We start from the raw sequence: 25884 nt of genomic DNA, 5'->3' as shown, positions 1-25884 counted from the left end.
TTCCAACTACTGGTGATTCTTCTTTGTTTCCAACATTTGTATTCCAGTCACCAGTGACAGTCAACACATCCTGATTGCATGTTTGGTCAATTTCAGACTGCAGAAGTTGGTAAGAATCTTGCATTTCTCGTCTTTGGCTTTGGTGGTTGGTGCGTAAATTTGAATAATTGTTCTATAACTGGTCTTCCTTGGAGATGTATTGCTATTATCCTATCACTGACAACATTCTCCTACAGGATAGATCTTGAAAAATTATTTGTGATGATGAATGCCATGCCAATCCTCATCAATTTGTCATTCCCAGTGTTACCAGATCATACGGTTGTCTGATTCAAAATGACCAAAACCAGTCCATTTCAGTTCATTAATGCCTAGGATATCAATCTTTATGCATTCCATTTCATTTTTGACAATTTTCAATTTTCCTAGATCCATCATTTGTGCATTCCATGTTCCTATTACTAATGGATGTTTGCAGCTGTTTCTTCTCATTTTGAGTCATGCCACATCAGCAAATGGAGGTCCCAAAATCTTACTCCCTCCACATCATTAAGGTCAGCTCTACTCTGAGGAGGCAGCTCTTCCCCCGTCATATTTTGAATATCTTCCAACCTGAGGGGCTCATCTTCTGGCACTACATTGGACTGTGTTTCAGAGCTATTGATAAAGTTTTCCAATAATGTATCAGACAGTCCTTCACTTCTTTGCATAAGGTTTTCACTGGCCGATTCTTTGAGAAGTGGATGATCCTTTCCTTCTTCATGTTGTTGTTGTTATGTATCTTTGAGTCATCTCTGACTCATTGTGACCCCTCCTTGGGTTTCCAAGGCAGTATCTCTATGGAGGTAGATTGCCCAACCTTCCTTCCAAGGAGTGGCTGGTGGGTTTGAACCACCAACTTTCTGACTACCAGTCAAGTGCACTACGCCACCAGAGTTCCCTCCTTCTTCATAGTCTGTCGTAGTCTGGAAGCTCCACTGAAACCTGTCCACCATGGGTGATCCTGCTGGTATTTGAAATGCTGGTGGCATAGCCTCCAGCCTCACAGCAACATGCAAGCCACCACAGTATGACAAACTGATAGAGAAGTGGTGGTCTCCTTATCTAGTACCTCATATATCCAACTGCCAGCTGGATGTCTCATGTGGAAGACAAGCATTTCTGGAGTATTTAGCACTTAACCCTAGGATTTGTCTTTTGACTCTCTTCCTACCTTCAGCTACCATTTACTCCATTGCATCAATATTCTAGCTCTTTATACAGTGTGAATGGTATCATCATCATAGTCACTCAAGCCAGAAACTGGGTCATCATTCTAAACTTCACCTTCTCTTTAATCTTCCTTTCTTTTTCTCTCTCTTTTCTTTTTAATATTTTATTGTGTTTTTATGATGGTTTATGCTGTAATTTAGGTTCCCATTTGACATTTTCTAAAGAAATTGTTTAGTGACATTGGTTACATTCTTCACAATGCATGAACATCTCATTATTTCCATTCTGGTTTCTCTATTTCCATTAATTTTGTTTCCCTTTTCCTTACATTCTCATCTTTGTTTTAAAGTAACTGTAAGCCATTTCATTGCATATAGGTGATTTTTGAAAGGAGCACAGCACTTACAGATGATACGCATCATTTTGTGAGCCAAATTGTTATTTAGCTACAAGATACCATCAGGGATTAGTTTTGGGTCAAGGTTTAAAGAGTATCTCAGGGCAATAGTCTCAGGAAGCCACCCAGTATCAACCAGTAAATCTGTGTTTGTGTGTGTGTGTGTTTGAGATTCTGTTCCACATTTTTCTCCCATTTTATCAGATTCAATCTATTGTGTCCCTAATTAGAATTGTTGGTAATGGTGTTGGACACCATCTAATTCTTCAGGCCTCAGGGTAGATGAAACCATGGTTCGTATAGATTATTTGTCCTATAGACTGATTTCTTCTTTGAGTCTCTAGTTTTCTTCTTTCTCTTTTGCTCTGGATGAATAGAAATCAATAGTTGTGTCTTAGATGGCCACATGCAAGCACTACTCACCAAACTAGGATGTAGAATATAACTTTATGAACTATATTATGACAATTAACCAAGATATTCCACGAGACTATGGTCCTAATCCTTCAAACCCAGAAAACCATGAGGTGTCCGCTTAAGTTTAAGGAGTATCCATTACTGTGCCTTTTACATGCTTGATTATATATATATATGACTATTTGTGCATATAATCACATAGATGCATATACATATACATACATATACATATATTTATATATATACTTACATATGCAATATACATACCTATATACATATATGTCTATGTACATACATATATACCCCCACATATATTTGGTTTCTTCTTTTTTTTTTTTGCTGTTGTTTCAAGAGTACATATGCCATAGCATAATCCTCCCTTCTCTTAAACAAAAGATGGTCAAATCTGTCAAGCACATCTCTTAAGTATTTCTTTCATACAGCACTGTTACTGCTTTACTCAACATTTTGCACATTGTAAGTATCCAATACATGTATTGAATGGAATGGTTAAGTTATTTTTACTGTGTCCAAATGAGTGAGTGTTAGCCAGATTGTCTAAGTAAATGGTTCTTCAAGTGTGATTCTTGCATTAGCATTATCTGCATCACCATGCAACATGTTCAAAATGTAAATTGTGCTTAGATCAACAATCAACACCAATGGATGCAACAATCAAGGCATGTCATGTATCGCATGAGCCAAATATGCTGCAAAAGACCTCTACTAAATTCTAAAAAGCAAAGACGTCACTTTGAAGACTAATATTTACCCATCCCAAGCCATGGTATTTTCAGTCATATCATATGCATGTGAAAGTTGGACAATGAATAAGGAAGTCTGAAGAAGAATTAATGCACTTGAATTATGGTGTTGGCAAAGAATATTGACTATTGGACTTCTAGAAGAATGAGCAAAAACATCTTAGAAGACTGTGTAATGCCCTTATAATTGAGGATGATGAAATTTCATCTTGTTTACTATGGATACGTCATGAAGAAAGACTAATACCTAGAAAAGGAAATCATGTTAAATAAAGTAGAGGGTTATTGGAAATGAAAAAAAATTCCATGAAGTAGATTGACACAATAGCCAGAACAACGGACTCAAATGGACTGGGTAACATTTTATTTTCTTATGCTTAGGATTCCTATGAATTGGAGACAGCTCTACAACAACAACAAGCTACTGGTTCTGAAACTCTGAATGCGAGACCTTCCAATCTGTGTGTCCAGTGTTCTGATGCCACTGACGTTTAAGAACAACTAGTAAAAAATGCAAATAATGGAAATTCCAGAACACATAATTATGCTCATGAGGAACTCGTACATAGTTCAAGAGGCTGTCATTTGAACAGAACAAGAGGATATTGAATGGTTTAGAATCAGGAAGGATGTATGTCAGGGTTATATCCATTCACCATACTTATTCAATCTCTATGCTGAGCAAATAATCCAAGAATCTGTATTATATGAAGAGGAACATGGTATCAGGATTGAACAAAGACTCATTAACAACCTTTGATATGCAGACCACACAACCTTGCTTGCTGAAAGTGAAGATAACTTGAAGCATTTACTGATGAAGATCAAAGAATACAGTGTTCGGTATGGATTACACCTCAACAAAACAAAAGAAAATTCCTCACAATTAAACCAATAACAACACCATGATAAATGGAGAAACAATTGAAGTTGTAAGATATTTCATTTTACTTGAATCCATAAGCAACACCCATATAAGTAGTATAGAAGTCAGATGTTGTATTGCACTGGGCAAAACTGTTGCAAAAAACCTCTTTAAAGTGTTTAGAAGTAAAGATGTTACTTTGAACACTATGGTGGACTTAAACCAAGCCAAGGTATTTTCACTCACCTCATATATATGTGAAAGCTGGACAATGAATAAAGAAGACCAAAGAAGAGTTGATTCCTTTGAACTGTGGTGTTGGCAGAGAATGCCAAAAATATCGTGGACTGCCAGAAGAATGAACAGATCCATTCTGGATGAAGTGCAGCTGGAATGCTCACTGGAAGCAATAATGCCCAGACTGTCTCACCTACTTAGGTCATGTTGTCAAAAGGGCCCATTCCCCGGAGAAAGATATCATGCTTGGTAAAGTACAGAGAGGGTCAGTGAAGAAGAGGAAAACCCTCAAGATGGGCTGACATAGTGGCTGCAATGATGAGCTCAAGCACAGCAAGTATTGTGAAGTTGATGCAGCATGGGGTACTGTTTTGTTCTGTTGCACATAGGGTCGCTATGTCGGAGGTGACTCGACAACAGCACCTAACAACAACAGTAAAACTTAACTGACGTTTAAAGAAAATTATAAAACTAAGTTTTAAGTGAAACTAAGTATAAAAGGGAGCTCTGGTGGTGTAGTGCTTAAGGCATTTGAGTGCTAACCAGAAGGCTGGCGGATCAAACCCACCAGCCATTCCTCGGAAGAAGGTTGGAGCAATCTCCTTCCGAGATACCACCTCGGAAACCCAAGGAGGGGTCGCTATGAGTCAGATCTGACTCCACAGCAGTGCGTTTGGTTTCTTGGTTTATGTAAAACAACTCAAAATTCCGTAGTATCTTATTTAACAGTAAATTTTAAAAATGAGCTTTTTCATTTTTCATAATCTTGTCAAGGTACTATAAAGAAGATCACATTATCTTTGAAATGATTAAAATTATTTACTGCAAATTAAAAGAGAATTTCACTTTTTTGCCTACTATAAAAGTTTAAATTACTCTAAAAGCTTCACCTGAAGCTAAGGCTGTATACATATAATACAGTTGATAATCTAGGCAATTATCTAGCTAATTTAAGCCACTATGAAAGTGTTCATATGCTTTGGACTCAGAGTAATCCACTCGAACAATACATATCGGCCTAAATAGCTACATTACTCCTTCAAACTGTCAGCTTTCAAACGTCAAGAAACAAAGGAATTTTCTGTAGAGCTGGTTTATAAAAGGGCATTCACAGTGTTTTTGCTATTCTCCATTGGAGCTGAAAGTCATTTTTAATACAAAGATGATGAGCTGCAGTAGTAATATAGACTTTCCCATTCAACAAGAATTACTATAGAAGCAATCTGTTATGCAGATGAATTAAATTAAAGGTTTTACCATGTAAGTAATGTTTACTTTTCTTATATATTTGGAAATTTCCTTTTCTAAAAGAGTACACTTGATATACAAACAGAAACCAAGACACGGCTACAAAAGGAAATAAGGGGAAAATTCAGTCATAGATTGCAATCAATTTGATATCATATTTTCCATTTTTGACAAAATACATCTATCTAAGATCAAGAAAAGTGCTAGTAGTTGAAAAAATTAGTCATTATCCCTTTGTTAACAATGAATGTTAATGAATGCCTAGATCTCCATATCCACAGGAGAGTACTCCAGGTGGCTATTATCCAGATTTTGTTACCTAGCAACACCCAAATCATGGACAGTTCCTATTCATACAGAATTTGAGTAACTGGTGTCTGCACCATGTGTGTGGAAGACTCCATCAAGAGAGTTCCTGTCAATGTGATGACTAAATCCATGGTTATCCAGGAGAATCATTCTACATTAAGAAATCATCACTTTAACAGCACTTGAATGCACTTTTTAACAGGGCATTTGGAAAAGGAAGACATCTATCAAAACGAAATTAAATAACAATATAGGGAAATCATGCATTGATTTATTAAGTGGTATTATTGTTATGTGCCGTCAACTCGGACCAACTCATAGCGAGCCCTCCTTGGGTTTCTGAGGTGGTATCACTATGGAAGTAGATTTCCAACCTTCCTTCTGAGGAGTGGTTGGTGGGTTTGAACTGCCAGTCTCCTGGTTACCAGTCAAGTGCCTTGGGCACTATGCTACCAGAGTAGTAATGTTAAATACAAGGAGCCCTGGTGACTTGTTGTTTAGCACTCAGGTGCTAGGCAATTCAATCCCACCAGCTGCTCTGCGGGAGAAAGATGTGGCAATCTGCTTCAGTAAAGGTTACAACCTTGGAAATCTTATGAGGCAGTTCTGGTCTATCCTATATGGTTGATATGAGCCAGAATTGACTCAAAGGCAGTAGGTTTGGGGGATTATCTTAAGTACATAGAAATTTAATTATATATATATAATACTTGTGTGTGGTCTACTTAATTCCTAGTCTTTCTCACTGAGGCATTTTAACTTTGAGTGGCTAAAAGCAGCATTGACCTGTTTTCTGCCTTATCTCCTTAAAGCCCATGTTTTCTGCTTTTTGCTCATGCCAGTCCTGCCAGGTTGCAAGCAATAATTTGCAGACACCATCAGCATCTGTAGACCTGTCCACAACAGTTCTCTGCTTCTACTTCAGCTCCTGTGATTTCTCTTGTGCCTACTGCAGCATTAACCTCCCCTACCCCCACTTCTGCACATGTGTAGTGCATTGCTGGGTGCAGAACTCACATTACTTTAAGATTCCAACTTTGGCACTTCACTCACTGCTTTATTTATAAGATTTTGCTTTTTCTTTGGTTTTATATCCCCCTAGGAGATGTCATAAGATTCTTAAGTGTTTCAAAGTATTACTGACCACATCATGCTCCCTTAATGGGAAATTTAGTTTTAGGTTTATTAGGACAGTGAACTTTATGGTGATCTTGTGTTATTAATAACAGCAGGACTGCCTTGGCTACACTGCCCCATTTTTCATCTACTAATCAGAGTAATCACTTGGTCAGAACTTATTTCACACTGAATGGTATTGTTTTTTCAGTCTTCTATTAGCTACAAGAATAGAAGAATAGATTTGATGCATTGAACACCAATGATCAAAAACCAGAGGAATTGTGAGAGAACATCAAGAACATCATATATGAAGAAATCAAAGGGCATTAAAAGACAGGAAAGGAAGAAAAGACTAAAATGGATTACAGAAGAGATTCTGAAACTTGCTCTTGAGTGGAGAATAGCTATAGAAAATGGAAGAAATGATGAGATAAAAGAGCTCAACAGAAGATTTCAAAGAGCAGCTTGAGAAGACAAAGTCAATTATTGTAATGAAATGTGCAAAGACCTGGAGTTAGAAAACCAAAAGGGAAGAACACACTCAGTATTTCTCAAGCTGAAAGAACTGAAGAAAATTTCAAGCCTCAAGTTGCAATATTGAAAGATTCTATGGGAAAAATATTGAATGATGCAGGAAACATCAAAAGAAGACGGAAGGGATAAACAGAGAATACCAAAAAGAATTGGTCAATATTCATCAATTTCAGGAGGTGGCATATGATCAAGAAACAATGGTACTGAAGGAAGAAGTCGAAGCTGCACTGAAGGAATTGGGGAAAAGCAAGGCTCTAGGAATTGACGGAATACCCATTGAGATATTTCAACAAATGAGTGCAACACTGGAGGCATTTACTACTCTATGCCAAGTAATTTGGAAGACAGCTACCTGGCCAACTGACTGAAAGAGATCCATACTTGTACCTATTCCAAAGAAAGGTGATCCAACAGAACATGGAAATCATCAAAAAAATATCATTAATATCACAGGCAAATAAACTGTTGCTGAAGATAATTCATAAATGGTTGCAGCAGTATACTGACAGGGAACTTTCAGAAATGCAAGCTGGATTCAGAAGAGGGCATGGAACAAGGGATATCATTACTGATGTCAAATGGCTCTTGGCTGAAAGCAAAGAATACCAGAAAGATGTTTAGTTGTGTTTTATTGACTATGCAAAAGCATTTGACTGTGTGGATCATAACAAATTACGGATAACATAGAGAAGAAAGGGAATTACAGAACACTTAATTGTGCTCATGAGGAACCTGTCCATAGATCAGGAGGCTATTGTTCAAACAGAACAAGAGGATTCTACATAATTAAAAGTCAGGAACAAAGTACACCAGAGTTGTATCCTTTCACCATATTTATTCTATCTGTATGCTGAGCAAATAATCCAAGAAGCCAGACTATATGAAGAAGAATGTGGCATCAGGATTGGAGGAAGGCTCATTAACAATCTGTGATATGCAGATGACACAACATTGCTTGCTGAAAGTGGGGATGACTTGAAGCACTTACTGAAGAAGATTAAAGACTACAATCTGCAGTATGGATTATACCTCAAAAAAAAAAAAAGAAATCCTCACAGCTGGAACAATAAACAGCATGTCGATAAATGGACAAAAGATTGAAGTTGTCAAAGATTTCATATTACTTGGTTCCACAGTCAACACCGATGGAAGCCACAGTCAATATGATGTATCACACTGGGCAAATCTGCTGCAAAAGACCTCTTTAAAGTGCTGGAGAGCAAAGATGTCTCTTTGAAGACTAAGGTGTGCCTAACCCAAGCTGTGGTGTTTTCAATTGCCTTACGTGCATGTGAAAGCTGGAAAATGAATAAGGAAGACTGAAGAAGAGATGATGCTTTTGAGTCGTGGTATTGGTAAAGAATACTGAAGATACCACAGATTGCCAGAAGAACTAACAAATCTGTCCTGGAAAAAGTGCAGCCGGAATGCTCCTTGGGAGTGAGAATGACCAAACTTTGTCTCACCTACTTTGCCCATGTTGTCAGAAGGGACTGTTCATATCATGATATCAAAAATATCATGCTTGGTAAAGTGGAGGGTCAGTGAAAAAGGGGAAGGCTCTCAAAAAGATGAATTGACACAGTGGCTTCAACGAAGCACTCAGGTATAGCAAGGATTGTGAAGCTAGCCCAGGACCCAGCTGTGTTTCCTTCTGTTGCACATAGGGTCACTATGAGTTGGAGTTGACTCCACAGCACTTAACAAAAACAATTAGCTACAAAAGGAGCTCTGGTGGCATAACACATAAGACATTGGCTGCAAACATGAAGGTCAGCAGTTCAAACCCACTAGCTTCTTTCTCTGCAATGGGAAGATGAGGCAATCTAAGTCCATAAAGATTTACAGTCTTAGGAACACAATAACAGTCACTAAGAGTCAGAATCGACTCGATAGCAGTGGGTTTGTTTTTTTGTTGGTTTGTTTGTTTTATTAGCTCAAAAGATGTCTGGTTATGCAGTGGTTAAGTCATTTGGTTGCTAACCAGAAGGTTGGCAGTTCAAACCCACCAGTGCTCTGCAGGAGGAAGTTGAGATTTACAACCTTGGAAACCCTATAGATCGCTATGAATCAGAATCAACTCGAGGGCAGTGGGTTCGGTTTTGGTTTAGCTACGGCTTCCTTTGACAACATTCTGGACCATTCCAGCAGCCCATCAGTGCCATCATAGACTTTCTGACATATTTATCACATATTTAGGAGTATAAATATCTCATCTCAATTTAGAGTGTCTCTATGTCAATTTTCTCCCTAAAAAAGCAACAGCAGATATGTCAATTATCTTCCCCATTTCTCACATCAAATTTGATCATTTGTTCTCTCTGAATCAGGCATCAAAGGCATGGTTTCTCTGCACATCCAGAGATAGTTGCCTGGACAAAAATCATACTATGTTTTTAAGACTTCCAATTTAAATCGCATACTTGCAAGTACCTTGATTTTTCAAAAGTACATTGATATTAACTCACAAATTCTTATTTTGTGTGATAGTAACTGACAGTAGACTTAATTCAGATCATAATTTTTTCAGACCAAAAGCTGGCTATCTCTTTCCGTCTGTACTGGATTCTGGCACTCAGCCTGGACCCTCTCCACAGGGCTGACACATCCACAGCCCTGCTGCAGGGAGTATGGATCATTAAGGGCACACAATAGTCAAAGGAGGGAACTGCGTCACCCAAGGTTATGGCCCTACCCATAGGGTGACTGTAGCCAATGACTGACTGATACAGGGACACAAAGGACAGATAGCTTGCTTTCAATTTGGGATAATTCTACAGAGCTATTCCAGTTCCAAAGCTCCCTGTAGTATTGGCTGAAGCTTCAGTTGCAATTGCAGGGCCATTTAAATTCCTTTGTTCAATCCTGTCTTCCTGCCTGCCTTATTGATCTATCTCCTGAGAGCACTTCCCATTAAACTGTTTGCCAAGTGTTTTCAGGGATCCAGTCTAAGATACTTTTCCACTACCCTTAATCTTTTGTGAGGAGAAATTTCTCTACTATGGCCTCCAAAGTCCCTCTCACCTTACACCCTCCTCTCACACATGTCCTCTCCTTAACCCCATTATATTTTCTAGCTTGTATGACTTCTTGAACTTAAATATCTACTTTTCAATCCATAATTCAACTAAACAAAACCAACCAGGAGTAAAGTGTTTCTAATTTTAATTACTGGGTTTTACTCATAAAATTATTAGATAATCAAAATTCTGAGATCTTGTAGAAATGACTAGAAACTGTACCAAAGAATGATTCCGAATTTTTAGTTACATTGTCAGAAAATTCAATGATTGTGAAAAATGGGGGATTTTGCAGAAATATTTATTTTTTTGCAAAAGAGATGATTATATCTAATATCCCTAGATAAGTTCCTAATATGGAAGAATTGAAGTTGAAATAGATGAGATCTTTTTCTTTCAGACCCTAGTAGTTGAGAACCAGTCCCCAAAGTCAGGAGAGAGAATGAAAAATCGATTAGTTAGTTAAGGTGTTCTCAATTTCAGAAAGTTTAGTGAAACCATTTTCTAAAGCTTTATTACCTTATGAAATAGAGTAGAAAATGTAGTTGTGATCATTAAGAATTTTATGAGAAGTGTTAACACAAATAGGAAAGCAAAGAACTTCAAAACTGGAAGGAATATTGAGCCCACTAATCCTTGAGAATAAGAAGGAAGGTCAATTGAGGGATTTTAATGAGTGGATAAGGAGCTGTAATGATGCAATGGTCAAAGTATTTGTCAGCTAACCAAAAGGTCAGTGGTTCAAACCCACCAGCTACTCCTCAGGAGAAAGATGAGGCAGTCTACTTCTGTAAAGATTTACAAGCTTGGAAACCCTATGGGGCAGTCCTACTTTGCCCTATGGGGTCACTGTGGGTCAGAATCAAATCAGTGGCAGTGGATTTGGTTTGCGTTTAATGGTGAATATTCATTCAACTTCTGAAATCATTAGCAAAATTCTGTGTATGCATTTACTTACATTTATTTAGAGAAGAGAAGTTATGATTTTCATCAGATTCTCAAGAGGGTATGTATGAACCAATAAAACATCAAATCTTAGGTAACATTGAAATTTTATTGAGAAAACTAATGTTTTATTATTACTGCACCCTGGTTTCCTATTTAACTTTGGGCCAAGTATTTAACATCTTTGCATATATAGATTGAAGTCTAATACCAGGCTTTTCAAAAAAAAAAGGAAAGAAAAGAAAATAGCTGTGTGCTTCCTTGGTTGAAAAGAGAAAACCTCCCCCATTAAATACAGCATAGGATACACATAGATACATCTTCCAAGTTTCTATTCAGCAGCTTCACAAAAGAGCCATGCCCTTAGAAAGAAAGATGCTATGGGAGAAATTAATTATGATTTTATGTATGTGGACAACTATATACCTTCTTGGAAGACAATATTGTGTTTTGTAGAATTAATGTCTGTATAAGTAGTTTAGTAATATTCGTAATTCTGAGAATTTGGAAAAATGTGTGAAAGATTATATTGTTTTTCTTATTCTAAACTTACTGAGAATTTTATTTATCATTTTTAACTTTTTATTGTGATTTGGGTGAAGGTTTATAGAGCAAATCAGTTTTCAATTCAACAATTCATACACATTTTGTTTCATGCCATTGATTGCAATCCCCACACTGTAACATCATTCATCCCACTCCCTCCCTGTGTTTCCTGTTTCCATTCCTCCTTCTTTGCAAGCCCTTCCTGCTTTCTGAACTTTGTCCTTGGACAAATGCTAGTCTTTTGATCTAAAATGGTTGCGTATTCTAAGGAATGTATACTACCTTAGTGTATACCATAAGTTCACCATAAGGCCTGACTGAAAGTTGAGCCACTGGACTGAGTTCTGTTCCAGACTTGAAGGGTGACTAAGGACCATAGTTTCAGAGCCTCCACCAGTCTCTATCCTACTCTCTATCCAATTAGTGAGCCTGGTCTTTTTTTACAATTTTGAGTTTTGTTTCCACATTTTTCTCCCACTCTATCCAGGATCTTCTAATGTGATCTCTGTAAGTAGTAGTAGCTGGGCACCTCTAGTCTCAGGCTGGGATCACATGGTGCATTAGTCCTTTGGGCTAATTTATTTCTCTGAATCATTGGTAGATGCTACATAAAAATATCTGCAGTTCAAATCCACCAATGATCCATGGAAGAAAGACTTGGTAGTCTGCTTCCTTAAAGATTTACGGCCTCAGAAACCCTGTGAGGCTCTGTCCTATAAGATCTCTATAAGTTAGTTTCTATTCAGTGGTTTGTGTCTTTATTTTTTAGGCTACTTAGTATATGTTTTAATTATTCCAAGTTACAAACAAATTACATTATAATTTTATATTATGTATTATAATTATATTATAAATTAACTTATAAAGGTGTTTTTCAGTGTTAAGAACTATGATAGGATTACCTTCATCTATGTTTGTTATTTTCATTCCTGAAAATGCTAGCTGTGAACAAAATTCAGAATGTGTACTCTTTCCAAATGAACTACAGTTAGACAACTAAATCTGTAATGCAATATAACATGGTCATATTAGCCCAGTGATGCAGAAAAGACCATCTGTACCACCTTGGATATGACTAAACTACAGGAGGAAGCTAAATGCCTTGTGTGGTCATTAATTAAGAAAGCTAGTAAACTGTTTTTAAAGAAGGAGGGTAATGCAAGTGATGAAAAATGAGTTAAAGTAGGCATTGACCTTCAATGCATTGTAATAAGGTAGCAGAATTGATTTATAAACTTTTATAACTCAATTTTGTGTGCATTAAAAACTAATCAAATGACTTTGATTCAGCTCACTGATTTTTAACTTGGCAATTTACTTGAGCATATAAAAGTTGTTAGGAGAAATATGTATGAATGCTTGCAAAATAGTTACTGTGATGCACTGTTATTTAATCTTATTTGCACAGATTGGTTACTCTCATTTGTATTTTATTAATCCAAAGTTTAATGCTGAATTTACTTGAGGTTTTTCTGTGCATTTTGTCATGTCTTTTCCCATAGAGATAAATTCTATTCCAATTATATTTTAACAGTATTAACTATTAGCCCCCAAATGAAAGCTTACAGTAATAAATTGTTGTTGTTGTTGTTTGCCATCGAGTCGGCCCCGACTCATAGTGATCCCTCCTTGGGTTTCTGAGGCAGTATCACTACGGAAGTAGGATTGCACAATCTTCTTTCCGAGGAGTGGCTGGTGGGTTTGAACCGCCAGCCTTCTGGTGAGCAGTCAAGTGCCTTAGGCGCTATGCTGCCAGAGCTCCTACAGTAGTAAATTAGCCTGTTGACTAAATCTAAAATTTCCTGTAACAGGTATCTTACTTAAACTTCACTACATGATCAAGAGTTGGAAGATATTTCTACTTACATTCTAAAAACAGAATGGTAGCAACTAATTTTCTCTGCAGAAAAAGTTAAAATTCACAATGAGGATTATAACAGGAATATAGAGCACAGTGTAAAAAAACCCAAACCAAACCAGTTGCCATCGAGTTGATTCCAACTCGTAATGATTCCATGTGTTTTGGAATAGAACTGCTTCGCAGGGTTCAAGGGCTGTGATATTTTGGAAATAGATCACCAGAACTTTCTTCTGAGTTAAACACCAACCTTTTTGTTAGTAGTAACCAAGTACTTAACTGTGTATGCTACTCAGGGACCCTTAGGGTATGATAGAGAGTTTGACATTTCCATGAGGTGCTGGGTTTTACTTAGTCAATCATTTTGGTAAATATGAGTCAATACTAGTTCACATTCCAGGAGGCTAAGATTTTCTAAGACAATCAAAGTAATCAAATATTCTGCTTTTTGTCCACAGTCAAAATTGAAGAAATCTTTTAAGTTTAGAATCTGCTCATAGAAATTCTTCTTTTAAAAAATTTTTGTTGTGATTTGGGTGAAAGTTTACAGAGCAAATTCACTTTTCATACAGCAGCTCACATACACTTTGCCTCATGACATTGATGCAATTTTCCACAATGCAACAGCTCACTTCTCACTTCCTCCCCACATTACCTCTTCCCTGTGTCCTTCCCTCCCATGTACTCCTGCCTCCCAAGTGGTGTCCCTGTGCATACATAGCCCTTCTATTCTCCCATAATTGATCTCACCAAGGAGTGTATCTACCTATTGTAAATGTTTAGCTCATATGCCTGTCTTTTGTTTGGCTGGAAGCCACAGGAGTGGGTGCAGTTTCAGACCTGATGGGCAGCTAGGGACCATAGTCTCAGTGGTTCCATCAGGTTCCATCAGACCAGCAAACCTGATTCCTCTTACCACCCCCCTTTTTATTTCAATGATTTTGAGTTTTGTTCCACTTTGTTCTCCCACTCTATCCTGGGTCTCCTACATAGATCTCCCTCCAAGTGGTTGACAGTGGTAGTCAGGCACCATCTAGTTTTTATGGTCTCATACTCGTATAGGCTGAGGATCGCATGGTGTATAAGACCCTTAGACTAAGTGTTTCCATGAGTCTTAGGTTTTCTTCATTCTTCTTTGCTCTGGATGAGGAGCGTCCCGTCGTTGCATCAAGATGGCCACTTGCAAGCTTTTAAGATCCTGGTCATTACTCACCAAAGTAAGATGTGGAACAAGGTTTTTGTGTAGTATGTTATGCCATTTGAGCTTGATGTCCCCTGCAACTATGGTCCTGAGCCCACAGGTCTGACTACTCTGAGTAGCTGGCTGTGACCCAGAAGTGACTACAAATTTGTCCGTTGTCAGTTCTACTATATAGCTGGGAATTACTATAGAACATACCAATACGCATGTAGAAACATTGTCTGCCAACCCTATACATTTTCTTGGGCATACTCCCCCTGCATAGACATACCTAATAGTTCAGCCTGTCCACCTATCTATCTGCCCATAGATCAATATTTGCCTTCACTGACAATGCAGTCCTGAATATGCAAAAGGGTTCATCTTTGTTGTCTGTACCTCCCATGCACCTCTCTTCACCAATGCCACCATGTTGATCACTCACATTTGGTACATTGCTCTTCTCTTCACCCAAATCAGTACTTGTCTCTACCTATCTAACACTGTTCCCTTTCCTCCCCTCACACCCCTGGTAACCCACAAAGAAAATTTCCTTCCGTATATAAACCTTTACTTGACTTTTTACAATAATGGACTAATACTATATTTTTCTTCTCTGATTGACTTATTTCACTCAGCATAATGTCCTCCAAGTTCATCCATATTATGCAGATTCTACATTATTCTTTAGGGTTGCATAGTATTCCATAGTGTGTATGTACCATAGTTTGGTTATCCATTCTTCTGTTGATGAGCACTTAGCTTGTTTTCATTTTTTGGCTATTGTAAATAGTGCAGTGATGAGCATGGGTGTGCGTATATCTGTTCTTGTCCTAGGTCTCACTTCTTTAGGATACGTTCCATTAATGGAATGGCTGGGTCCAATGTTATTTCTAATTCTAACTTTTGAAGGAATTTCCATACTGCTTTTCACAATTGTTGTATCATTTGACAGTCCCACCAGCAGTGTATGAGAGTCCCAATCTCTCAACATCCTTGCCAGCATTTGTTATTTTCTGTATTGTTGAACTTTGATACTAGTGCTGGGGCAAGATGGTATCTCATTGTTTTTTTGATTTGCATCTCTCTAATGGCTAATGATCGTGAGCATTTCTTCATGTTTGTTGGCCACTTGAAATCCTCTTTGCTGAAGTCTCCTTTCATGTCTTCTGCCCATTTTTTAATAATTAGATTATTTGTCTTTTTGTTGTTGAGGTGTTGGAGTTTTCTATAAATTCTAGAGATAAGTCTTGTTAGATATGGTCACATATGTCATTGAGAAATATTTTTTCCCAATCTGTATGTTCTCTTTTGACTCATTTGGAGAAGTCTTTGGAATCATATAAAAATCTAATTTTTAGAAGGTCCCATTCATCTACTTTATCTTCTGCTGTTTGCACATTTTGGGTTATGCCTGATAATCTATTTATGCCATATATTAGGGCCCCTAAATTTGCCCCTAGTTTTTCCTTGAGGAACTTTATAGTTTTAGGTTTCACATTTAAGTCTTTGATCCATCTGGAATTCGTTTTTGTTTATGGTGTCAGGTACAGATCTTGTTTCATTTTTCTGTAAATGGATATCCAATTTGCCAGCACCATTTGTTAAAACAGACAATCTCTTCCCTATTTAATGGATTTCAGCCCTTTGTCAAAGATCAGCTAACTATAGGTCGCTGGGTTTATTGCTGGGTTCTCAATGCTATTCCATTGGTCAGTATGTCTGTCCTCATACCAATACCAGGCAGTTTTGACTACTGTGGCTGTATGGTAAGTTTTGAGGTCTGAAAGTGTGGGACCTCCTACTTTGTTCTTCTTCTTCAATAGTGCTTTGCTTATCCGGGATCTTTTTCCTTTCCATATAAAGTTAGTGATTGGTTTTTCCATATCCTTAAAGAATGTTGATGGGATCTGGATTAGGATGGCATTGAATGTATAGATTTCTTTGGGTAGAATTACCATTTTCACAGTGTTCAATCTTCCTATCCATGAGCATGGTATCTTCCATTTATGTAGATCTCTTATGGTTTCTTGAAGTAGTCTTTTGTAGTTTGCTTTGTACAGGTCTTTTGTGTCCCTGGTAAGATTTATTCCCAATTATGTTATTTTTTTAGTATCTATTATAAATGGTATTGATTTCCTTATCTCTTTTTCAGCAATCTCTTTGCTGATGTAGAGGAATCCAACTGATTTTTGTGTATTGATCTTGTATCCCACCACTATGCTAAATCTCTCAATTAGTTCCAGTAGTTTTTTGACTGAGTCTTTTAGGTTTTCTTGGTATAGGGTCATATCATCAGCAAATAGGAATAGTTTGACTTCTTCCTTACAATTTGGATGCCTTTGATTTCCCTTTCTTGCCTTATTGCCCCGGCTAGAACTTCAATACAGTGTTGAATAAAAATGGTGATAGAGGGCATCCTTGTCTGGTCCTGTTCACAAGGGGAATGGTTTCAGTCTCTCCATTGAGAATAATTTGGCTGTTGGTTTTACATATTGCCCATGGAAATTCTTGTAGTATGCTCAGGCATTCTGGTGGTATTGGTACTCATTGGTGCTCAAAGTAGACAGGAGTCCTGCCCTTAAGAGACCCATAATCCAGTGAGAGAGAGAAGTGTTAATCTTTACTGAAGTAGATTGTCCTATCTTCCTTCCACAGAGTGGCTGGTCGGTTTGAACTGCCAACCTTTTGGTTAGCAGAAAAATACCTTAGGTACTGTACCACCAAAGCTGTTTAGCCTTGGTTTGTTGTTGTTGTTGTTAGGTGCCGTCGAGTCAGCTCTGACTCATAATGGCCCTATATATAACAGAACAAAACACTGCTGGGTCTTGTGCCATCCTTATATTCCTTACTATACCTGAGCCCATCACTGCAACTACTGTGTGCATAATTACTAACTGTGGTAAAAGCTATGAAGGGGATGATAGCCTATTAAAAAAAAGAAAGAAAGAAAGAACCTCACTGCCATCAAGTTGATTGTGACTCATAGCAACCCCCACTGGATTTCCAAGGCAGTAAACAAACCCACCACTCCTCAGAAGGAAGATGGGACAATCTACTTCCATAGTGATACTGCCTTGGAAACCCAAGGAGGGATTGCTATGAATCAGTGCCAACTCGAAGGTACATAACAACAAATTATTCAGAAGTAGATTGTTCTATCTTCCTTCCACAGAGTGGCTGGGGGGTTTGAACTACCAACCTTTTGGTTAGCAGAAAAATACCTTAGGTACTGAACCACCAAAGCTATTTAGCCTGGGTTTATTGTTGTTGGTAGGTGCCATCGAGTCAGCTCTGACTCATAGTGACCCTATGTATAACAGAACAAAACACTGCTGAGTCTTGTGCCATCCTCATATTCTTTACTATACCTGAGCCAATCACTGCAACTACTGTGTCAATCCATCTCTTTGAGGGCCTTCCCTTTTTTCACTGACCCTCCACTGTACAAAGCATGATATCCTTATCCAGGGAATGGGCCCTTCTCACAACATGACCAAAGTGGTGAGATGAAGTCTGGCAATTCTAGCTTCCAAGGAGCATTCTGGCTGCACTTCCTCCAGGACGATTTGTTCATTCTTCTGGCAGTTCATGATACCTTCAGTATTCTTCACCAACACCACAACTGGAAAGCAACAACTCTTCTTCAATCTTCCTTATTCATTGTCCAGCTTTCACATGCATGTGAGGCCACTGAAAGCACCAAGGCTTGGGTTGTTGTTGTTGTTGTTGTTATGTGCCGTTGAGTCAGACCCAACTCATAGCGAACCCTCCTTGGGTTTCCAAGGAAGTATCACTACAGAAGTAGATTGCCTCATCTTCCTTCTGAGGAGTGGTGGGTTTGTTTACTGCCTTGGAAATCCAGTTGGGGTTGCTATAAGTCACAATCAAAAAAAAAAAAAAATTGGTTGATCTCCATCCATTTCAGGAGGTGGCATATGATCAAGAACAAATGGTACTGAAGGAAGAAGTCTCAACTGCACTGAAGGAATTGGCAAAAAAAAGCAAGGTTCCAGTATTTACGAAATTCACATAGAGCTGTTTAAACAAATGGATGCCATGCTGGAGGTACTTGCTCATGTATGCCAAGAAATTTGCAAGACAGCTACCTGGCAACTGACTGGAAGAAATCCATATTTGTACCCATTCCAAAGAAACGTAATCTCACAGAATGTGGAAATGATCAAACAGTATCATTAATATCACATGTGCACAAAATCTTCCCGAAGATAATTCAAAAAGGGTTACAGCAGTATATAGATAGGGAACTTCCAGAAATGCAAGATGGATTCAGAAGAGGATGTGGAATGAGGGTTATCATTGCTGATGCCAGATGGATCTTGGCTGAAAGCAAAGAATACCAGGAAGTGTTTCCTTGTGTTTTATTGACTGTGCAAAAGCATTTGACTGTGTGGATCATAACAATTTATGGATAACATTGAGAAGAAAGGAAACTCCAGAACACTAATCATGCTCATGAGAAACATGGACATAGACCAAGCAGCTGTTGTTCAAACAGAACAACTGGATATAGCATGGTTTAAAATCATGGAGGGAGTGTTCCAAGGTCGTATTCATTCACCATACTTATTCAATCTGTATACTGACCAAATAATCCAAGAAGCTGAACTATATGAAGAAGAACGTGGCATCAGGATTAGAGGAAGACTCATTAACAACCTATGATATGCAGACAACACAACTTTGCTTTCTGAAAGTGAAGATGACTTGAAGCAGTTACGATGAAGATTAAAGACTGCAGTCTGTATTGTGGATTACGCCTCAACATAAAGAAAATGAAAATCCTTACAACTGGACCAATAAGCAGCATCACGATAAATGAGGAAAAGATTAAAGTTGTCAAAGATTTCATATTACTTGGTTCCACAATCAACACCAATGGAAGTAGCTGTCAAGAAATCAGATGACATATTGCACTGGGCAAATCTGCTGCAAAAGACTTCTTTCAAGGGCTGAAAAGCAAAGATATCTCCTTGAAGACTAAGGTGCACCTAACTCAACCTTGGTACTTTCAGTGGCCTCACATGCATGTGAAACCTGGGCAATGAATAAAGACTGAAGAAGGTTGATGCTTTTGAGTTGTGGTATAGGAGAATACTGAAAGTACCATGGACTGACAAAAGAATGAACAAATCTGTCCTGGAAGAGGTGCAGCCAGAATGCCCCTTGGAAGTGAGAATGGCCAGCTATCGTCTCACCTACTTTGGTAATATTGTCAGAAGGGCCCATACCCTGGAGAAGGACATCATGCTTTGTAAACTGGAGGTTCAGCAAAAAAGAGGAAAGCCCTTAATGAGATGGATTGATACAGTAGCTGCAACGATGGGCTCAGGTATGGCAAGGATTGTGAGGCTGGTGCAGGACCAGGTAGCGTTTGATTCTCTTGTACATAAGGTCACCATGAGTCAGAGCTGACTTGACAGCACCTTACAATTTATGCGTATATGTATATCTACCTATATAACTAGACATATATTTTTTATTACTATTTTTCTTGCAAAATTGTGTATGTTATACCTTTTACCAAAATTGTTATTTATCCTTGTGTACTTCTTATTGTCGTCATTGACCTTGGTTATCATTTACTAAATTGGTTACTGACTTTCCCATCACGAATAATAACTAGTGTCTACTATCTAGAAAGTGATTCCCTCTCCTTCCCCATCCCATACCTGGTAACCATCAAAGAACATTATTTTCTATGTGTTTACATATTCTTGTCCTTTTATAAAAGTGAGACCATGTAATATTTGTCATTTTGTAATTGATTTATTTCACTCAGCCTAATGTCCTCCAGCTTTATCCATGTTACAAGATGTTTTTCTCATTATTTTTCTTTATAGCTGTGTACTATTCCACTGTATGTATGTACCACAACTTGTTTATCCATTCATCTGTTGATGGGCACTTAGGTTGTTTCCATCTTTTTGCTATTGTGAATAATACTACAGTGAACATAGATGTGCATATGTCTATTCATGTCACCACTATTATATACCTGGGAGTGAGAATGCTGGATCATAAAGCATTTCTATTTCTAGCTTTTTCAAGAAGTGCTATACTGTTTTCCATAGTGATTGTACTATTTTATAATCCCACCAGCAGTGTATTGTTGTGAGATTTTGAGATACCTTATGATTTCTAAATGGAGATATTGGTTGGTGTGGTTGTTGTTGCTATGTGCCCTTGAGTCAGACCCGACTCATAGTGACCCCTCCTTGGGTTTCCGAGGCAGTATCACTATGGAAGTAGATTGCCCCATCTTCCTTCCTAGGAGATATTGGTAAGGTCATTTTATATATATAGGCCTGGAATTCAGAGGAGAGATCGGGGCTGAAAATACAAATTTATGAGTCATTGGACTAAAGATAATAATTGAAAATGTGTGTGTAGACAAGACAATGTGCTGGAAGCCTCTACTGGAATAAAATGAAGAACTGCTATAAATTTTGAAAGTTTTCTTTCATGCTTTAGAACCATTCTCAATGCAATGAGAAAACCTCATATTAAATATAGTAAAGACAATGATGTCCATGTCATTTAAAGAATATAGGAAGGTAAATAATATGGTAGTCTAAACATACAGGCTGACTGACTAGGAGGAAAATATTTCATTATAAAGCCATGATGATGTGGGCCTAGATTACTGGGTTGGGAATAGAAATTAGAAACTTTGCATTTTTTGTAGACAATACTTAAAGAAGCTTTAAAGTGCAGATTATTGTTTGGATGCTTTCTCATACCTTTGCAGTTTCTTTTAGGTGTTGGAGTTTAATTTTATTATTAATTACAAAAGAATGTATGCTTGATCTAGCAGTCAAATAATAGACATAAATAAAAAAGAATTCAAAACCTGCTCACTGAGCTAATCAACATTAAAAGTTTGTATCTTTCTCCACTGCTATATATGGACAGATAGAGGCTTTTAAAAATTTAATGAAATAAGATCACAATATACAAACTAAACTGAAATTTGTTTCTTAGCTTAATACTATATTATGCAAATACATATTCTTGTATTTAAACAACAAAAAAACCCTAAGATTCCAAATTATAAAAATGCCATAATTTATTCATCCTTTTCCTTCTGATGGATATTCAGATTATGACTACTATTTATACCTTGCAATATCCTGTGAGTGATATTACTAAGTGAAATAAAAATATATATTTTTACATTTTAATAAAAATTGTCAGATTACTTTTCCAAAGAGTTTGTAGCCATTTTCACCCCTTGAACAAAATATAAGAATGCTTGCCAAGGGACAAGGCTATAGTCATTTCTTGATCACAGTCAGCTACCCAGAGGGAGCGAGTAGTTGAACCTATGGGCTCAAGACTATAATCTCAGGGGACATCAAGTTCAATGGCATAACATATTACACAAAACATTGTGCCACCTCTTACTTTGGCGAGTAGTGACTGGGATCTTAAAAGTTTGCAAGCAGCCATCTAGATGCAACAATGGGTCTCTCCTTGTCCAGAGCAAAGAAAAATGAGGAAAACCAAAGATTTGTGAAAACAATTAGTGCAAGCCAACTGGTACACCATACAATCCACAGCCTATATGAGGATGAAACCGGAAGAACTAGATGGTGCCTGGCTACCACTGTCAACTGCTCGAAGGGGGATCTATGTAGGAGATCCTGGATAGAGAGGGAGAACAATTTGGAAAAAAACTCAAAAATCATTAGGTAAAAAAAGTAGGGGGGACAGGTTTGCTGATCTGATAGAGCCTGCTGGAACCACTGAGACTATGATCCCTATCTGCCTTTCAGATCTGGAATTGAACCCACATCTGTGGCTTCAAGCCAAACAAAAGACAGGCAGATGAGTTGAACATTTACCTGAGGTAGATACACTCCTTGGAAAGAACAATCATGGGAGAATAGAAGGGCTGTGTATGCACAGGGAAGACAGCTCAGGGGGCAGGTGTCCATAGAGGAATGGACACAAGGAAGAGGTAACTATCAGGAGGAAGTGGGAAGAGAGCTGTGCACTGGGGTAAATTGTAGTCAGTGTCATAAAACAAAGTGTATGTGAACTGCTGTATGGAAAGTGAATTTGCTCTGTAAACTTTCACCCAAATCACAATTAAATAAATAAATAAATAAGATTCATGGAGGCAAAAAAAAAAAAAAAAAAATGCATGTCAATGTTCTTTACCAACACCAGGTATTATGCTTCTTTTTCACATTTATTGCTCAATTGAGGAGAGGAAAATTATATAAATCCTCTTATTTTTATTTATGTTTCTCTGCTACCAGTCACTCTGGATTTCTTAGCTAATCATTTAATTGTCAATATTCATCCTTTAATATTTAAATTGTGTGTCCCTTTATTGCGTTATTCACTCTGAGGTATCATCCATAACATTTAGTGTCATATTCTCAGATTTAAAAATGAGAAAAATACCAGGTACAATAAGTTCTTATCTCTGTAATAGATCTCTTTCTGAAATAAAATGCCTTTGAAGAATTCCAGATAGAATGAGGATCTGTTTATGCACAGTTCACCCCACCTTTCCCATCCAAATCCAACTCACAATATTATCCAACCCAAATTTTCTAGAGATGTCGCATCAGCTCCTTACCCCCACCTCACTCTCCTCCTTTCTACCTCCACTATACTATATCCACATGTGCATGTGCACACACCCACACATTCACTCACACATGGTACTCATTCCTGTGTCTTGTCTTTACACATAGTGCCCTATCCCTTTTTTTCCTTTCTAAACTCTGCTCATTCTTCAAATTCCCTAGAAAGGGGGATGTATGGTTAATATGTGTTTTTAATTTTAAAAAATAATAAAAGTAAAACTTGGTGTTATTCAAATATTAATTTCATGGCACTGAATATATCTCACAATATCAGAAATATGACAAAATAATTTTACTATTTGCTTAATATTTACATGAGAATTCATATTGTTCTCAGAGTTGTCTTACAATATCTCTCATTTCAACTTTAACTGGCTTAAGTACTGATTAATAACTATTTTTACATGGTGCTAATATGAGTCAACAATGACTGTTTTGTTCTTGGTAGTAATGAGAGTTCTTGTTTTAAAGGGGTATTTTATTTATCTTATAGTCATGCTCTTTCCTGTCTCCATTTTTAGGCAAACTTTTTGGTTTCAAGTTCCCTGGGCTGAGGGTCCTCACCTACAGAAAGCAGTCCTTACCTCAAGAAGACCCTGATGTGGTAGTAATTGATTCATCTAAACACAGTGATGATTCCGTAGCCATGAAGCACTTTAAGTCTCCTACGAAAGAAAGCTGTAGCCCTTCCGAAGCAGATGACACAAAAGCCTTGATACAGCCTAGTAAATGTTCTCCCTTGGTGAATATATCTGGACCTCTTGACCATTCTTCTCCCAAAAGGCAATGGGACCGACTCTACCCTGACATGCTGCAGTCCAGTTCCCAGCTGACCCATTCCAGATCCAGGGAAAGCATTTGTAGCATACGGAGGGCATCTTCAGTGCATGATATAGAAGGATTCAGTGTCCACCCCAAGAGCATATTTAGAGACCGGCATGCCAGTGAAGGTATGTTTGATTTTTTTTTTTTTTAATATGGAAGCATATGTTAATGGTAATTAAAAGTTATTTTTATATTGTTTATTTCAACATTAATCCCTATGCCTTGAGAGAAGAAATGGAATTAAAGGCTGTTAAAAATGTGAGTCCTACATTCAAGATGGTTATTGATTTCCTCTTTGAACTCTAATGAGTAACTTGGTTCTTTCTGGCTTCTTTCTGTAATACTATGATAACCATTATCTGCCTACCTTGTGGCATGTTAATTAACGCTTATTATGAGATGCTCTTAGGTGATGAACACTTTGATGTCAAGCATAAGTAATTTTACAGCATTTAGCAAACAGTCATGCCCTGGGCAGAAAATGTGGTTTGCCATCACATGAGTATTTTATTGCTCAGCTCTTTCCAAAGAATTGGGTATATTAAATGTGAGATACTGAGTGATCAGAAACTATCAACCGTGCGGATAAGGGCTAAATAAGGGGATGGGGAAGGTTTTTTTTTTTTTTTGGTTTTGTTTTGTTTTTTGAAGGGGGGGAATAACCCTGAATGTCCTGATCATAAACTAAAAAACTTTTAAATCAAAGTCAAATTCATCTATTTCTTTTGGCCTTTTTATGCTCACATTCTTAAATTAACCAGTAGTAAACATGGTTATTGTTGGTAGGTGCCACTGAGTCGATTTTCAATTCATACTAACCCCATCTGATAGAGTAGAACTGGCCCATAGTGTTTTCTACGCTGTCATCTTTATGGGAGAAAATTGGCATGTCTGTACTTCCACAGAGCTTCTTGTTTGGTTTGAATCACCAATGTTTCAGTTAGCAGCTGAGCACTTAACTACTGCACCACTAAGGATCCTTATAGTGAAAATAAGATGTTTAAAAGGCATAGACAAAATGTTTCCTAGGCATGGCAATTGATTAAATTTGAATATTTACAATGTGTGAGGCAATGTTAGTACTTTATGCACATTAACTTTCATTTAATTCTCAACAAGATGTGTTAAATAAGTTAACTGGCTCAAAGTTACAGAGCTAATCAGTGTCAGAGCCTGGATTCAAACCCAGGACTGACTGCCCGTCTCCAGAGTCCACAGTCAGTCCATGCAATGATGTGTGCTTTTCCTTCATCACTCCTGCTATTCAAAATGTTGCAGGGGTCTGATGAGTCACTGGACTTTCCCCGGGGCATATGAGAATCAAAGTACTTGATGCATGCATATGTCAGTCCCAATTTTCTGAATCCCCGAGGTTTGGATACTTTGAGATGCCAACTATCCTTTCTGTGGTGTTCATTCCTGAGATGACCATCATCACCCATGCTGCTGCTGTTTTTCTTTTTAAAACAAACTGGATCATGGAGCTCCTTAGTGTAGGGCACCAGGCACTATAACAGTTGGCCACATTTACTTCTCAAGCCGTTTCTAGCCCCTGCCTTTTCCTACAAATGAGTTATGTATTTTCTTGCTTCATTTCTCTGTTCATTACTTTGTTTGGCCTTGAATACTCTTTTCCACTTTGTCCCTCTTGACACTACTATTCATAGCTTCAGACCCAGTGCAAATGCCATACTCTCTCCTTAGGGGCTCTTTTCCTTCTTCCAAGACTAGAAGAATTAAGTTATTTCACACCTTGAGTGTGCAAAGCAGTGATTACATGTATT

At 37.7% G+C, this 25884-nt stretch overlaps 1 protein-coding gene across 1 annotated transcript in view; it reads left to right on the top strand.

The window, feature by feature from the left end:
• Positions 1 to 25884, top strand: part of KCNH7 (potassium voltage-gated channel subfamily H member 7) — a 250790-nt gene that overhangs the window by 15346 nt on the left and 209560 nt on the right. The window contains exon 3 of the mRNA XM_042781076.1: positions 23797 to 24225. Within this exon, the coding sequence (XP_042637010.1) occupies positions 23797 to 24225 (429 nt within the window). The remainder of the gene's footprint in view (positions 1 to 23796; positions 24226 to 25884) is intronic.

Source organism: Orycteropus afer, unplaced genomic scaffold (assembly GCF_000298275.1).
Source record: "Orycteropus afer afer isolate SDZICR_OR568_19922 unplaced genomic scaffold, OryAfe1.0 scaffold00084, whole genome shotgun sequence".
Taxonomy (NCBI): Eukaryota; Metazoa; Chordata; class Mammalia; order Tubulidentata; family Orycteropodidae; genus Orycteropus; species Orycteropus afer.
This window is presented reverse-complemented; position numbering and strand designations above follow the sequence as displayed.